General features: G+C 41.7%; 1 protein-coding gene across 6 annotated transcripts in view; it reads left to right on the top strand.

The window, feature by feature from the left end:
- The window catches only part of ABLIM1 (actin binding LIM protein 1), a 195,187-nt gene extending 180,481 nt beyond the window's left edge, over window positions 1–14,706 (top strand). For 5 of the 6 annotated variants that reach the window (XM_061372763.1, XM_061372762.1, XM_061372764.1 and 2 more), the window contains 3 exons: window positions 601–662; window positions 970–1,030; window positions 2,298–2,805. In XM_061372763.1, coding sequence (XP_061228747.1) covers window positions 601–662; window positions 970–1,030; window positions 2,298–2,335 — 161 coding nt within the window. In that variant the 3' untranslated portion in view covers window positions 2,336–2,805. Of the gene's footprint in view, window positions 1–600; window positions 663–969; window positions 1,031–2,297; window positions 2,806–3,344; window positions 3,420–6,669; window positions 6,751–8,012 lie in introns of those variants that run through there. The other variant, XM_061372767.1, reaches the window with a different exon arrangement.
- Window positions 14,707–15,168: the final 462 nt, after the last annotated feature.

Genomic DNA, 15,168 nt, shown 5'->3' with positions numbered 1-15,168 from the left:
CCAAATACCTTATTTCACTTTCATTTCAGGTGAAAGAAGGAATCACAGAGTTCTGTTGAATCATGTCTTGTTCTCAGAAGTGTCACATCATGTACAGGATAGCCATAATTTCAGATCAGAATGCCAAATTCTCAAATTGGTTTGAATTCACTCAGCACTGCCCATTCTGATCATTTTCCTGTTAATTCAGTACTGAAGCATCTGTCAATTACAGTGTTTCAGGATACAAAGAGAAAGGAGTGTGCTAGTCATCTGTATCTTGTAGCTTTCCACAGCAGCAGAAGCTGGGATCATAAGTGCAATAGTAGTTGCAGTAGGAAGGGTAGAAAGGAAATTCATGAAAGGTTCAGAGGGTGTAATGAACCATGTGGCAGGTCATGTACAATGGCATGATAATGGTGTGTAACTTAGAGAATGTATGGAAGGTTGTGATGAGTTTGGGGATGAGATGTGAGTTTCTTAGTCAGTGTGTCTCGGTTATGTGTATGCTTGGCTCTTTTAGCTGTGATTTTTTATGCTAGCTGCTTCCTTAAATGTTCATGTTTGTGAGTTTCCGTGGGATTTTTCCAGTAAAAGATTTTCCCCTTTCTCGTTCAACAGCACATGCTGCAGCCTCCAAAACCTCTTCCCTCCCTGGCTATGGAAAAAATGGACTTCACAGGGTAAGGAGATGGTGACTTTGAGAAGCAAAAGGTGGCTTTAATTATCCATGGTAGTTATTTCCCTATTAACTGTATTGGATTTTCAGTTTGATCAAGTTCCTTGTAAGGCCATCCAAAGTCAGACAAAACCTCATTCGCCTTCCCACAAACTACGTTGTTAAGAAGGCAAGAAAGCAAAACAAGAAACATTGTGAAAGTTGAAGGGGAAATAAAAGGCTTAAAGCAATTTATTTCTTCCCATAAACCAACCTGCTTGTGAAGTCGTGAACTGTGAATTTATGTTCGTGTCCCTGTTTTCCTGTTGCAGCCGGTGTCAACGGATTTTGGTCAGTACAACAGTTATGGAGACGTGAGTGGTGGTGTTAGAGGTAAGGCAGAGGAGCCTTTACATGCTGCTTCGTTACTGAACATGTCATGATGCTGGGGATGCTGGGGATGGACTCTTCATTAGGGACTGTAGTGATAGGACAAGGAGTAATGGGTTAAAACTTAAACAGGGGAAGTTTGGATTGGATATAAGGAGGAAATTCTTTCCTGCGAGGGTGGTGAGGCACTGGAATGGGTTGCCCAGGGAAGTTGTGAATGCTCCATCCCTGGCAGTGTTCAAGGCCAGTTTGGACGAAGCCTTGGGTGATACGGTTTAGTGTGAGGTGTCCCTGCCCATGGCAGGGGGGTTGGAACTTGATGATCTTAAGGTCCTTTCCAACCCTAACTATTCTATGATTCTATGTTTGATCATTTCTGCTGTTTTCTTTTCAGTGGATGTGGTTATTTTGTATTTGCTCAGTACATTTGCACTTCCTCCAGTAAACTCAACAATTAACTCAAACTCTGCAAATACCTATTAAAAAAATAGGGTTTATTTTGCTAAATCTGCTATTTGGAGTTGATCCTTGTATTTGCCAAAGGATCACTTTAGCATTGTTGCAAATGGGAAGCAGGTAATGTGTCAAATCAGGAATATGTACTGGGTTCTCTTTTCTTTCTCTGAAAATTACCATCCACTGCACAGCCTGAAATAATAAGCCAGAGTGAAGAAAGGATAATGCCTTCTAATCATTGTTGCTGAAAATGGGTTTTATTATGACTTTGAGCTAGATGTGATATCAGTCGTTGCCTAATAAAAATGAACAATATTTATGAAAGTTGTGAAACTTTAAGACTTGATGTTTTGAAATGGGTTGAGCTGAGGGAGTGGAGATTGCCAAAGGAATATTGCTCCCAACTACCTCAGATACCTTACAATCAGGCATCTTCTGTTGGTGGTCATGTCTCTTTGCAGAGGGATCTAGACAGCTACTTGATGGCAGAGGTGAGGTGAGGTGAACATTGCTCTGCACATTTAAATTTTAATTGGCTTTTTATTCACTTGACTGTGGTTTTGTGTCTCTTAATATTTCCAAAGTGACTTGATTTTCCCAAATAAAAAGCCTGCTCAGATGAAAGGGGCTGCAATATTTGGAGTGTTTGACTCTTTATGAACTAAGCCCAAAAGCAGCAAGGTTCCTGGCCTCAGAGCATCAGGTGGGATTTTGAGCAGATCAGGTAGTCCAGAAGACGTAAGGATTATCTGGTAGATTGTGAGTGATTCCTGTTCTTCCACACTCTAAAGCTGATTTCTCTTTTGCTTTTCAGATTTCCAGGTACAGTACGGCTTTTCATCAATCAACTGATACGAGAACTAAAAGCATCTACCTCTTGAAGTCTGAATTTCTGCTACAGGGAAGGGTTTCTTAAGACAATAGCTTTGATTTTCCTGCATGTTTAAGCATAATCACCAATGTAGATTCTTATCAGCAAAAACCAAACACAGCCTCAGATTCCTCCTTGTTACCTCCCCAGAGCTGGGTTGAGACAGCTCTCACCAGTTCTGTGACTTGCTCTGTAAAATCCACTGTCTGTTGATCTATGAGTTATCTGTAACAGTCCTCTCTGGGCAGCTGAGGGTGGATTTATTTCAAGCCTCTCTAGTACCTACCCAGAAATGTACAAAAAGTCTCTTCTGGAGGCAAGTTTTTTCCCATACCAGGAGTCTTGAGCTCTTTTTTACCCTGGAATTTGCTCTCCAGGCAAGATTGCTGATCAGTAGGTTTCTACAGTGCTGCCATCACAGTTGAGCCAGTAAGAGATATGCTTGCAAATACTGTCTGCAGGGTTATTTTTTCCAGAATGGTTTGAGTCTCTCTGGCTCCTCATCATAATCACCATATGAAACGACAATTTAAGAGAGGGCTTAATTACTTTTTATATATCAAAATCATGATGATTGGAAAGAGAATTAGATTATAGGAGGAGAGAGGAGTTGTCCATGTATTGTACTCCAAATGTTATTTCTCTAGGGACCGTACCTGTGTCAGAAAAGCACCTTTTTACCCTATCCCTCTTTGTGTTCATAGTAAATTTTCCCATTGTAGAGACAATGCTGGTAGACTCAGTGGGGAACTGTTACCAGCCTTAGCAATGACAGAAGGCTCTGGTGGCAGAGAAGATCAAAGTATCCCTCTGCATGCCTCAGGGAAGTAATAAACAGTAGCTATGGCAATGATCTATATGAGAAGACTAAATATTAAGACTTGAAGGAAGTCTCAGGGCAAATTCACCTTTGTTTTCACCGCTACTTGAGTGCCTTTACCCTCTGTGTGTGTAACCTATGTGTCTGATGTATACCTGTATCTGATGCAGTCCCTTCCGGATGGTCATGTCCCTGGAATGAGAATGGACAGAGGAGTATCTATGCCTAACATGTTGGAGCCAAAGGCAAGTGCAGATGTTATTCACTTTCCTTCAACACAGTGAAGGTTTGACTGTGAAATGTAGATAAATATGGGAAATGTCTTAGTTTCCTTGTTTTTCTTTACCTTACCTCAGTCCCTGCTCCTTATGTGCCAGACCTCTCCCTTTGTTCTGGACTTTGCCTGTCACAGATGTTAGCACTCAGGCAGGCTGAAGGCAGCCCAGAAGTGTGCTTCTGGGGTTGAGGAGGCTTTTCCAGAGACTAAATAAAGATGCTGAAGATACTCAGTAGCTAGTTCTCTGTCAAGCTGCCACTAGCCAAAACAGCAGGCCAAAATCAATGGGAAAGTCGCAGGTCTTCCAGGCTGGAAAAGCAATACAGAATATTGTAGATCACAACACACTGTTGAGGCTGTCTTGATTTCAAAATTAATGCAATTCTGGGATTTGTTTCAAATTGGAAGTTAGATAGAATCCTAGACTGATTTGGGTTGGAAGGGACCTTAAAGCTCCTTCATTTCCAATCCCCTGCCATTGGTAGGGACACCTTCCACTAGAGCAGCTTGCTCCAAGCCCGTGTCCAACCTGGCCTTGAACACTGCCAGGGATGGGGCAGCCACAGCTTCTCTGGGCACCCTGTGCCAGCGCCTCAGCACCCTCACAGGGAGGGAAGAGCTTCTGCCTAAAGAGCTCATCTCAATCTCCCCTCTTCCAGTTTAAAGCCATTCCTCTTGTCCTATCTCTACATGCCCTGTGAGACGTTGCTCCCCAGATTTGTTTCCAGCCCCTTTAAGTACTGGAATATATATATGGATCTATATATAGACATATATATAAAGACACATGTCTCTCTGGATCTGTTCTTTAGCTCTCAGAAATGTTAGCCTGACACCTTTCAATAATGTTGAATTGCCCAGACAAGAGATTCCTCAGGAGATTTATTGGAAAAGAGGCAATGTTAGCTGACTATAATTTAAGTTATTAATGCAGGTGCTTTTGCAGCTATGTCTAGAGATATCTGAGTCAAAAATTAACATAATATACAGAGGGGATTCAACCAGGGCTGTGTTTCAAATCTTACAACTTTATTGCTGGTGAACCTTCCAAGAAATCATGATTTTGCCAGTTACAAAGATCAGCATTTCTGCAGGTGAGGAGCTCTTTTGCAAACCAAATGACTATTTGTGCTTCCGAGTCACCTCCAGACAAACTGTACAAGGCAATAACCCCATCTTTATAAGCTGAGACCCCAGCGTGATGTATATTTACAAGTGGGTTTATATATTATATATGTAAGACCTTGGTGACATCCCCAACTCCTGAGTTGCTGCATTTTACTCCAAATAAGTTCTCTTTCAGTGCAATAGAAATTCTTACAGCCACCACTGCTGTTGATGCACCCAGTGATTTGGAATGGTATTTTGGGTGACAAATTCTGTCAGTATTATTAGTAATAAAATTGGTGGGAATGCTCATGAGATAATAGGTCACTCCGTGCTGATGGTTATAAAGGTGATGCCAGACTCTCAGCATGTGTGAATTGGCAGTATGTTTATTCATGTCAATGGTCCAATACTAATTTAAACCTGATAAAGTAAAAAGTCAGCATGAAACATGTGAAAAGTGAAAATGAGTAAACTTAAGAATGACCAAATCTTTCCGAATGGTCTCCAGAAAGGACAGAATTTGTGCATCCTGCCACCCCGGGTTGAGATATGCCTTTGTGTGAATAACTGAATATAAAATGTACCTATGACCATAGATCTTGACTTAAACTCTGCCTGTTTTAATATGAAAAGTTACATTTTAGTTTCCTATAATGCTGTGTATGGTAATGGTAGCTGTTTCCAGTATCAAACACACACAATGTAATTCCAAGTAACAGACTTAATTGTACAACTGTGACGATGTCAGAATCTCCTAAGAACCATATCTTACGATTGGTATGTAAGCACACGTCATTTAAATTATTACTACTTACAATAAACTCAGTGGTGTGTTCACTGATGCCTGAATCTTATTTATTATATTTCTGAAAAGCTCATTGAGATAATTGTTGACAATAAAATGAACGTAATGGCCTTGTGCTGCACCAACGTCGGTTAGGTGGAATTTCTTCTGATGTTAAAATAATGTCATTAAGAGCATTTGCTTATTGTATATAGTTATCTCTCCAGGAGGGTTTTGGTGGTCTCATTCTTGTTCCCAGTGGGCAAGTAAAACAAGACCCATCAATAACAGTAAAGGTTGAGCCAGTCACCACTGAAGTCTGCAGAAGAACTTCAGTAGGGGTTGGACAAGGAGTCTGGGAATGCTGTTTTCCTACTCGGCAGAGGCATGCAATTAGAAGGGCTATAGAGAGACTCTGTCAAATGGAACATGAGCTCTTCTGTGTCATTCCAGGCATTTATGGAAGCATCTGCCCAAGGCAAAAAATCCTAAACCAGACTTTTGTTTGCCAGGGATGATTCCAGAAACTGATTCTAAGGCACATGGTTTTCAGAAAGCCTTTCTAAGCAGCATTGCTTCTATTGGATTAGACTGATTGGAGATCGACTGACAGTAAACACTTCAAACAAAGAACACATAAAACAAAAGTAAAATCATTTATGCATTCAGGAATTCATTATTGGCCAGTAACTGATATGTGTAAGTTCTGGACATTATTTGCAATGTAAAGGGAAATCAAGGGAAATGTTAATGGGAGACATGCTGGACACTTACTCTTCTGAAGCAGATGAAAATGCATAAGACAAATATATCTACAAAAGTATCTCCTTTAATCCATGTAAGTATGCACAGCCAGCAACCACAGCAAGCAGTTGTTTGAATTCTTAACTACCCCAAAAGGCAAAGGAAATCATGTGATTACTTCGACTGAATGCAGTGGCCCCCATGAATTAATATCTTGCTTATTCAGAGTTGCTTCCTTTTTTTATGTACTTTCACCTGTTTCACCTTTTAAAAGTCCACTAAGTGTCTGTTTCCTTAGAGCTGTCCACACTTTGGCAGCCAGCTAGACCAATGAGTGACAAATACATTTGCCTTAATAAACTTATACATTGATGGATGAGAAACTATATTGACTAGAGAGGACTCTGACCAAAGCCAGCCAATATATCAGATGCACCATAAAAATCGGTGGGGTGGGGAAGTACCGAGTACAGTATGAGGCCGTTTGGTACTAAACAAGTTCTTGCTATGTCACATTTTGTTCTTTCTGCTTTAGAATATAAATACATCTCTTTTTCCCCCTTTTATACATTGTTAACAGATTTTTCCATATGAAATACTCATGGTGACCAACAGAGGGCGAAATAAAATACTAAAAGATGTAGACAGAACCAGGCTCGAGGTAAGAGAAGCAAGTTCCTAAATGCTCTTTCCTGCTGAAGTTGTTTGTTGTTGCACACTTGAAAGCTCAAACATTGAAGAGTGGGTCCTTGTTAGACTGGGAAGACAGATGGAGGAAGCAGCTGCATCTCCATGAACAGTGCTGGGCCAGGAGTCCCACATCTTTTTCTCCCTGCTCATGGACTGAGCTTCTCACAACACCATTGTGTTTTCAGGTAGTTAATTATATACTTATAGATTGGTAAAAAGCCCAAATTTGATGTATTGTAGTCATTTGATCCATACTGGAATGGAGCAATATGTTGTTTGATCTTGGATCATCTCTCAGTTACGGGTCAGCCCCAGCTATCCTTGAGGATCAAAAGTCTAACTTTCTTTAACTCACCCCTGAGTCCTGTGAGTTAGTTAGACTGGCTGATATCCAAAAAAAGATGAGGATTTCAATATCTGCCAACAAATAAAAACTGTTTACAACTTTGTGGGTTAGAAAGAGTCAAGCAACCCAGTGTAAGGCTGGGGATGTTAAAGTCGTTTGTAGTTAGCTAATCTTCTGTGAAGATGAATGGAAGGGGCCACAAAAAAGTTGGGTAAGTAACCATTTATGCATGTTTAGACTAGTAGATATGTGATCACTAATCAGATTTCCATGCTGTAATACATTACTGCTGAATGGAGGCACTTCCCGCTTCCAGTGCAGTCTGAAGTGGCTGAACAAGAAGTAACTTGTGCACACGACAACACCAAGAAATGTTTCATTGTCCATAGAGAAACATGCTGGACAGCTAGCCTGACCTGACATCTTCATTCTCATAACTTTGAATGTAGCATCTCAACCTGCAGCCCTTCTGCAAAGCTCTCCTGAAACCCAGTGTCTGTTTGAGTCTCCACATGTAAGCAAGAGGTGACAGCTAAAGCCTGCCACAGGGGTATGCACGAGCTGGTTTTGTTCTCTGGTCTGTCACTGATGGTTGGGTGACTTCAGACAACTTTTAGTCTCTTGCTTATTCAGCAGCAGAAATAGTTCTTTTGATGTCCTCTGTAAACTTCTCAGACTTAACCAATTGCAAAAGTATACTGATTGATAGAGCACTTGAGTTCATGAGGACTTAAAAGCCAAAGCATTATTATTTCCTGCAATGGCTGTTATTCAGTGACACGAAATCTCTAAGGCATTCCTATCTCCACTTGTGTCTCTTTGGCTTTGACTGACCGTTGCCTTTTCTCCTCTTTTTTTTTTGTCTCTTTTTGTTTTCTATTTTAAAGCGCCACTTAGCTCCTGAAGTTTTCCAAGAAATATTTGGCATGACGATACAGGAGTTTGACAAGTTACCTCTCTGGAGACGCAACGACATGAAGAAAAAAGCAAAACTCTTTTAATCTCCCCTTAAACAAACCAACAAAACTATGATGCAAAGGATATTGTGTCATGCAGTCCAAACTATTTGGAAGCAACTACTTGTCCACCAAAAAGGGAAAATCACATAGCAGCACCTCTGTACACAGCAACTGAACAAGATGAACGTTTGCCCTCCTGGAACGCAGGGCTCGGAAACAACAATGATAGTTTGAGGTGCTGGCCTGTTACATGGTATTATCCAAGATAGGAAACTGTTTTGTTCTTCTCCCTCAATGATATTCCCTTTACTTTTCTCCACAATACGATGGACTTTATTGCTAGAGCCAGGAAGTGCCCTTAGGATGCCTTGTAGACTGAAGTAGTTGTAACCACTCCAAGAACTGGAAAAGAATATATATATATAAATATATATATGTATGCCTGTTTGCGTGTGTGCACACATGTATTTATATCTATCCATCTATCTGTGTGTGCGTGTATGTATGTGTACATATGTGTGTATATATATGGAGAGGAAGATAGATGCTCTGAAGTGAAGGAGAAGCCCTTTATAACTTATCCACATGGTCACATTGAAGTCTTTCACACAACTGTTTCTTAATTGACATCTTCTTTGTGTGATATCATCTGCAAAGGTGGGCGCTCTGCTCACTTACAGTACATACCTGTTGAACTTCTGGAAAATGGACTCCTTGTACTTGTATATATTTGCTAGGATGTAGGAAGTGAATTGCTGTGTCTGTTGTCAGTCTTCCCTCTTCCACACTTTCTGCTTGAATTAATAGGGCCGGAGTTTAACCAGTCCTTTGAATAAGATCACTTAAGTAATGGGAATGATGGAGAAGAGTCAGTTTTCTTGTTATGTATTCCAGGAGATGGGTGGTTGGGGGTGAGAGTGACAGAGTGAGAAAATGCTTTTTTAAGTGTGCCCTGGTTCACACCCAGAGATTTCAGGACAGACTCCCTGCTGGTATTTACTAGTACAGCTCAGCCTGCAGTGGAGTTGTAGGATTGTCCATCAGCAGGGAAGACGGTTCTCTGCAAGCTAACGTGCAAACTCATCCCTCTTAGGGAGGAATGTTTATGAATTAAAAGGTACCATCAAGGTGCCATGCTCTGCCAATAGAGGCTTTTTGATTAACTTGCAGTTGCTGTTGTCAATATGGCACAGTGCATGGGGCCAAGCACTCCTTTTAGTTAATGTAGTTTTTCACTTGTGCTTGGAAAAGAGGGCACAGGCTTTTTTTCCCCTCTTCCTCTCTTGAAGCGTCAAAACTCCAGCCTTGGTTATTTTTATTTCCCTTTGTGCCTGACTTGGTTTCTGAAGACAGAGTAATCATGCAAGACAGTTTCTGAGCTGCATTGAACTCCTTATGGCTTTCAGTCTTCTTCCAATATGCTGCAGCTTGAAATACTGCCTGTGTATATACCTTAACTGCTTCTGGGTGAGTCCTATACAGAGAAGGACATGAGCACCAAAGTAATAGAATGAATGCATTGTGGCTGGCAGGTCAGCTTATCTCTTCCTTGGTGCTTAACTGCCAATGCATACTGCACTAATGAGCCCATCTCCTGATTGGGAGAGGGTCATTTAGGTTCTGTGTCTGTCAAAGAATATCAAGGTTTCATTTTTAATGCTGAACTTCTGGCACTGGAGACATCAGAACCTTTGTATTTTCTATTATATGAGACATTGGTGTTAAAATCTGGAAGTCAGGAAGGGGAAACAGTCCCGTGTAATTGTGAGATTCGGTATCACTGTATTGAGTTCTCTGTATCACCACATGGCATTTCACCATGAAATGTGCAGGACAGCCCAAATCCTGCCTCCTCTTTGCTGGTTTAGGAAGTCCTGTTGCAACAGATCACTGTGGTTCCTTTGATATAATCTGAGGTGAAGATTCAGTATACGAGAGGCAGATACAAGGGGTCAGCACCAGCTCCTTGTCCCTAGAACCAAAGGAATGGCGGGTCTGTGGGGCAAGATGGAGAATGTGCTACCCTGCAGGTCTAGCATCACAGTCCCCACTGAACAGAAGTCCTCAGTGAACACTGTGACACTCGCAGCTGTGTGTAAGCTTTCTGGCTGTTGCTGAGATTGCAGCAAAGATCAGTTCAATAGGTTATACTTCATTTTTCAGAACAAGCATCTGAAAGGGGTTTAGAGGAACACTGGGAAGCGAGTGGGAATGGTAGGGGCACTGGCAGCTTGAGATGCATTTTCGAGTGACTGCTGAAAACAAATCCAATGGAAGAACAGTCATGGGCTTTGTGAAAGCTGGAGGCTCAGAAATTCAGTGTTTGTCACCTGCAAGGTGTGGCTCAACTTTGAGATGAATATTTGAGTTTTAATGCATTTAAAGTGTTAAAATTCTCCACATTTCATCAGCCCCCATCCCATGGACAGTACCGTGTTGCTGCCTCTCAAACGCAGTAGGCATTGCAGGTCTTTTAGCCCACGTCGCCTTGCCAATAAACCTTTTTAATCTGTAGACTTGCTCTCTCAAGGATGTGAGCTGCCAGACTGCATTTTTCTGTTCCCATCTCCAGATTACTATAGCGTGTGAATGCACTACCCAATCATTTCAGAAATGACTAAGCCAGGTTGTTTTCTCTCCTCTCCAAAAAGGAAGACAAAAGAAGATTATAAGCCCGCCTCGTAGCCTGTAAGGAATGACAGGGTAGTTTTTATCTGTCTCATCAGCAGAGAATTTAAATCTTCAACTGCAGCTCGGGAAGGAATGAAGAGAAGCCAGCTTACATACTGCAGAATCAATCTCTAACTGGATATTTGGGCTACTGCTGGTTCACATCTCACTGGCATAGTCAGTTCATGGCCGCCTGCGCTAGAGTTAATACTGCTTTATTTCCAGTTGAGAACACAAAGGGTTTTCTGAGCTTCCATTTCATGCATACAGTTAATTCCCCTTCACTATCCCAACCACTTACACGTCGATACACCCCAAGAAATCACCAGTCCATCAGACCTATGCTACAGCCAGCCCTGGGGTGTGGAGTGTGTTTTCTGCAGTGGGCTATTAGTGAATGTCACTGCAACACTTTCTGTTCTTTCATCTGATCTTCACACCTAATAAAAACAGAAACTTAGCCCCAGGGAGGATTTTCTGTGTAAGCAATGAATCATTTTCCTAGTATCAATCAAAGCAGCATTGTCCTGGGAAACTCTTTGTAATTCCCCTTCAGTATTCCCTTGAGAAATGTCAGGGGTTGGACTTAGATGATCTTTAAAAGTCCCTTCCAACCCAAACCATTCTATGATTCTATGACTATACCTCAAGTGCATGCTTTAGTTCTTCATGCAAAACATCTGAGGTTCTGATAAAATCCTATCAAACTCAGTACTGTCTTGGCAGAACATCATTGCCAAGAGGACTGAAAACTGATTGTTTTTGTCTTTTTTTTTCCCCTTTTCCACTTTAAGAGTGAGGTAAGAGCCAGGACCTGTCAAAATATTGCAAAATAACCACACGTGTGCAAAACAGGATTAGGTACACATGCAGGTTCTCAAACACAGTTGCACGTGTAGCACAAGCACTCCTCATTTGGAGCTGAGATATTACATGAGTAGTTAACCTGGAATTTCCAGGTAGTTCCTAGTGTTGAATAGATGGCAGTCATTAAGTTATGAAGGTTGTCACTTAAATATGTGGTTGTATTTGCAGGGCTTGTGGATAGCTGTGATATGTTGAGTGTGCAAAAGGCAGGATCAGTTTCCCAAATCTTGAAAGTGCCAGGTTGGCCACAGGTGATGCCATTTAAAAGGCCTCCTCAGGCATATGTGAACACTTGCAGCACCCACAGCAGTGCTTAGATGGAAGGATAAGACCCTGTGCAGTAGTATTTATGTTAATGAGGAATCCAGAGATCTGACTTACTGGGTTTTGTGCCCCCTCCAGATGCTGGTCTGGTGACTTCCATACGAACAAGTAGAGAACTGTTCTGCATTCCAGTGGGAACAGCTGGCCATAGCCTCTATACCTGTGCCTTAACTTAGTGTAAGCTCCAGCCTCCTGTGAGTCAGCAGTTAAATATGTTGATCATCATCTCTGAAGACAGAATTAAGGCAGCTTGAAGAGCAGATCTGGAAATTACTGAACTGTCCACTGTTTCTCAATGTGATCTATTGTGGCCTCAGTTCAGGGAGCTGAATGTAGCATCTCAACTCTGCCAGTGTCCTATCCCAAACTTGCTAAACTTTCTGTACAACTGGAAGAGTAAGTTCTTATAAACTTTGCTCACAGGATCTTTCTTGTTTAACTGTTTGCTGTCATCTCGTGCTGGTGTCACTTTGGGCGGGTTTTAAGGGCATCTCAGAAACATACTTGTTTTCAGTTTGGTTAGTAGCCTTTCATTAAATATGGTTTGTGATGTGTTGTGGACATACTTGCAGTGTGCTGTGAAAGGTTAGACTAGGAGAACAGTAAGTTTCTTAATAGCTGTATGTGGGACAAGATAGCTCTGTGGCTCCAGTAGTGCTTCTGTCAAGACAGATGTCATTTCTCCTTACAAAGTCCTATAGTCTTAAGTCTGTGGGCTTTGCACTTAAGAGCTTGCTGCCTTTTCCCTGTTGCAATTTGGAAATCCTTTCTCAGTCATACAGTTTGGATATCCTGCATGAGCCTGTGCTACCTATTTCAGACTGTGGGGAAGTAGAGTTTGGAGCCCATAGCTTATGAGCATCTACACAGGAATTAATGTTATGAAGCTGCTACAACAAGTGACACAATAATTAACCCCCAGAACATTAAAAATATCAAGACCCTCCAAATTTGTCTTGGAATGACTTATCTTGACTCATCCTGACTTAGGAGGAGACCTTGGCATATTTGGACCATGGCCTCGTAGAGTAGACTAAATGGAAAACAGCCTTTTTCCCACTCCATGATTCACTACTTTCCTTCAGAATGTATTTGTGGAGGAGGATGTCCTCATCCTGGAAGTTACCTATGGCAGTGAAAAATACCAGTCAATGGTCATGCAATAAAATGTGCAGGAAACAAGAATATCAACTAATTTGTCCTGCAATGCCACTCATCTTTCCATGTCAGAGAGACTTTAGGGCTTGACTCCACAGCCCCTTCCCCATCCAGTTAGCCCCAGGTCATGGTCCAGTTCATGTCCTATCAACACATCTGCTAAAGTCCAGCATAGCCTTCAGGGTAGACACATAGCAAGGGCTGGTCTTGATGATAGGTGGTATGTTTTACCCCATTGCTACGTAATGAAGAGCTACTGAGCACTGTGATAGTAGTACAAGGCACCTTTCTCTTTTCATTTAGAAACACCCTTATCACTGTGGGTTGCAGGACTGCTCTGGCTGATGAGTTTTGCGTTGTGATTTCTCCCACACACCTTTTTTGTGCTTAAGAAAAGAAACAAAAAACATTATCATAATGCAAAGATAACAGGGTTTTTAGGCAGACAACTCTGCTGGCAGAGCTATGTGCCTGCATTTGGCAGGGAGAGAAAAAGTATTATTAACTTTAATGTAAGCATCAGTGCAGGAAGTGGGAATGTAATTGGCCATTAATGTTCTTTGCCTGTATGCAAAATAAATTATTTGTTGCCCAATGGGCTTCTAACAGGGAAACAGATTTCTGCTAATGATTTGCTAAAAAATGCCTGTCCATGTGAAGAGGTAATACTTCCTCGTGCATTGTGGTCTTTCTTTTGAGGTAGAAAGAGATGACTGAAGGCAAACAGTAACCTGTTCTGCCAGGATCACCACAGTTAATGTGAGCGTTGCTCCCTAGACTTGCAAAGCTGAGGCCCACAGGACCTTACTCCTTCAGGCATTAGGAAATGAAGCATTTCAAGTAGCAGAAGCAGCTATGGGAATCCCAGCGGTGCCTTACCAGGCTGAGTCTCTAGCTCCCTCAGGTGCTTTGACAGGTCCCACTGGACACTTGCCTGGGCTTTTGTCACTGAACACCTTCAGAATGCACTTCCCCTCTCCCCCCAGGTGCAAACCCACTGAAATCAGTGGAACCCCTCACTGACATCCACACAGGCTGGAGCAGGCTCCTACTCAGCTGGCTAGAGCAAGGAAGGTCTCTGACTGCTGTGTATGTGCACAGCAGCGAGCTCTGTGTGTTGTTACTGGATCAGTCCTGTCCAAGCAGTGCAGCCTGGTCGTTGCTGACAACTCTTCCTGTAAGGGGGCCTTACAGCTGGGGGCTTTTTTTAAGCTTTGGAAACCGAAACTAATTTTTCAAAGGTATCTTTTCTTTTTTTCCCCTTAAATCAGTAGATTTTGGCAATAGGGTTTTTATTATTTTATTTTTCTTTTCTCCTCCCTTCACATGTTACAAACCAGCATTTTGGGGAGGTGTCCCTGTGTTTTCCATTCATCTGTGAGACAGCTCTCTTTCTGAGTCTCTGTAAAAGTGAATCAATGTCTTGTCCGTACAGTAAGTCTGCTTGTATGCATAATGAAAAGTTGAGCTGGGTTGCTGTTCTGTACAATTAGTGTTTCCACTGTCATTACCGCAAGCAGCACATATTGCACTCCTGTGCCACTGTAATCTGCATCACTGTTGTACTCAAGTCAATGAATAAAGTTTGGAGCTTTATTCTTAATTGCTGGGTTCACATTGCCTCATTTATCTGTTGGGGTTTTTTCATCTTGCAGAGTTACATCGAAGTCAAACAGGATGTGCTCTCAGGAAAGAGAGAGGTGAGATAAGAATGACCAGAGCAAGACAGATGAGCAGTTACACAGCCTCAATGAAATTATAGCAAAAGGTTTGAAAATGGATGCAAGGCTTCCTGTAACTAAGTCACTAGAAGCAGATACTCATACAAACCACATAGGACTGTTAATTTCATGTGGTCAATTTGCGGTTTAAAAGGACCTTAGATGTTGGCAAGGTTAACTTAAGTCACACTGTTAGATCAAGCTAAATGGTTTCCTTTCTTTATCCTTGCAAGTTCAGCTAAAATTTTAGTTCCTTACTTGAAAAGATATTGGCATGTTTTAGTATTTAAAATTAGGCATTTGCTTTGTTACCTGGAGTTTAAACCTACCCAGCCTTACTCTGG

This window comes from Neopsephotus bourkii, unplaced genomic scaffold, assembly GCF_033783945.1.
Source record: "Neopsephotus bourkii isolate Nb327-2 ecotype Australia unplaced genomic scaffold, CSIRO-AGI_Nbou_v1 NB_1615, whole genome shotgun sequence".
In the NCBI taxonomy this organism is placed as follows: domain Eukaryota; kingdom Metazoa; phylum Chordata; class Aves; order Psittaciformes; family Psittacidae; genus Neopsephotus; species Neopsephotus bourkii.
Note: the sequence above shows the minus strand (reverse complement) of the source record. Positions and strands in the feature narration are given on the sequence as shown.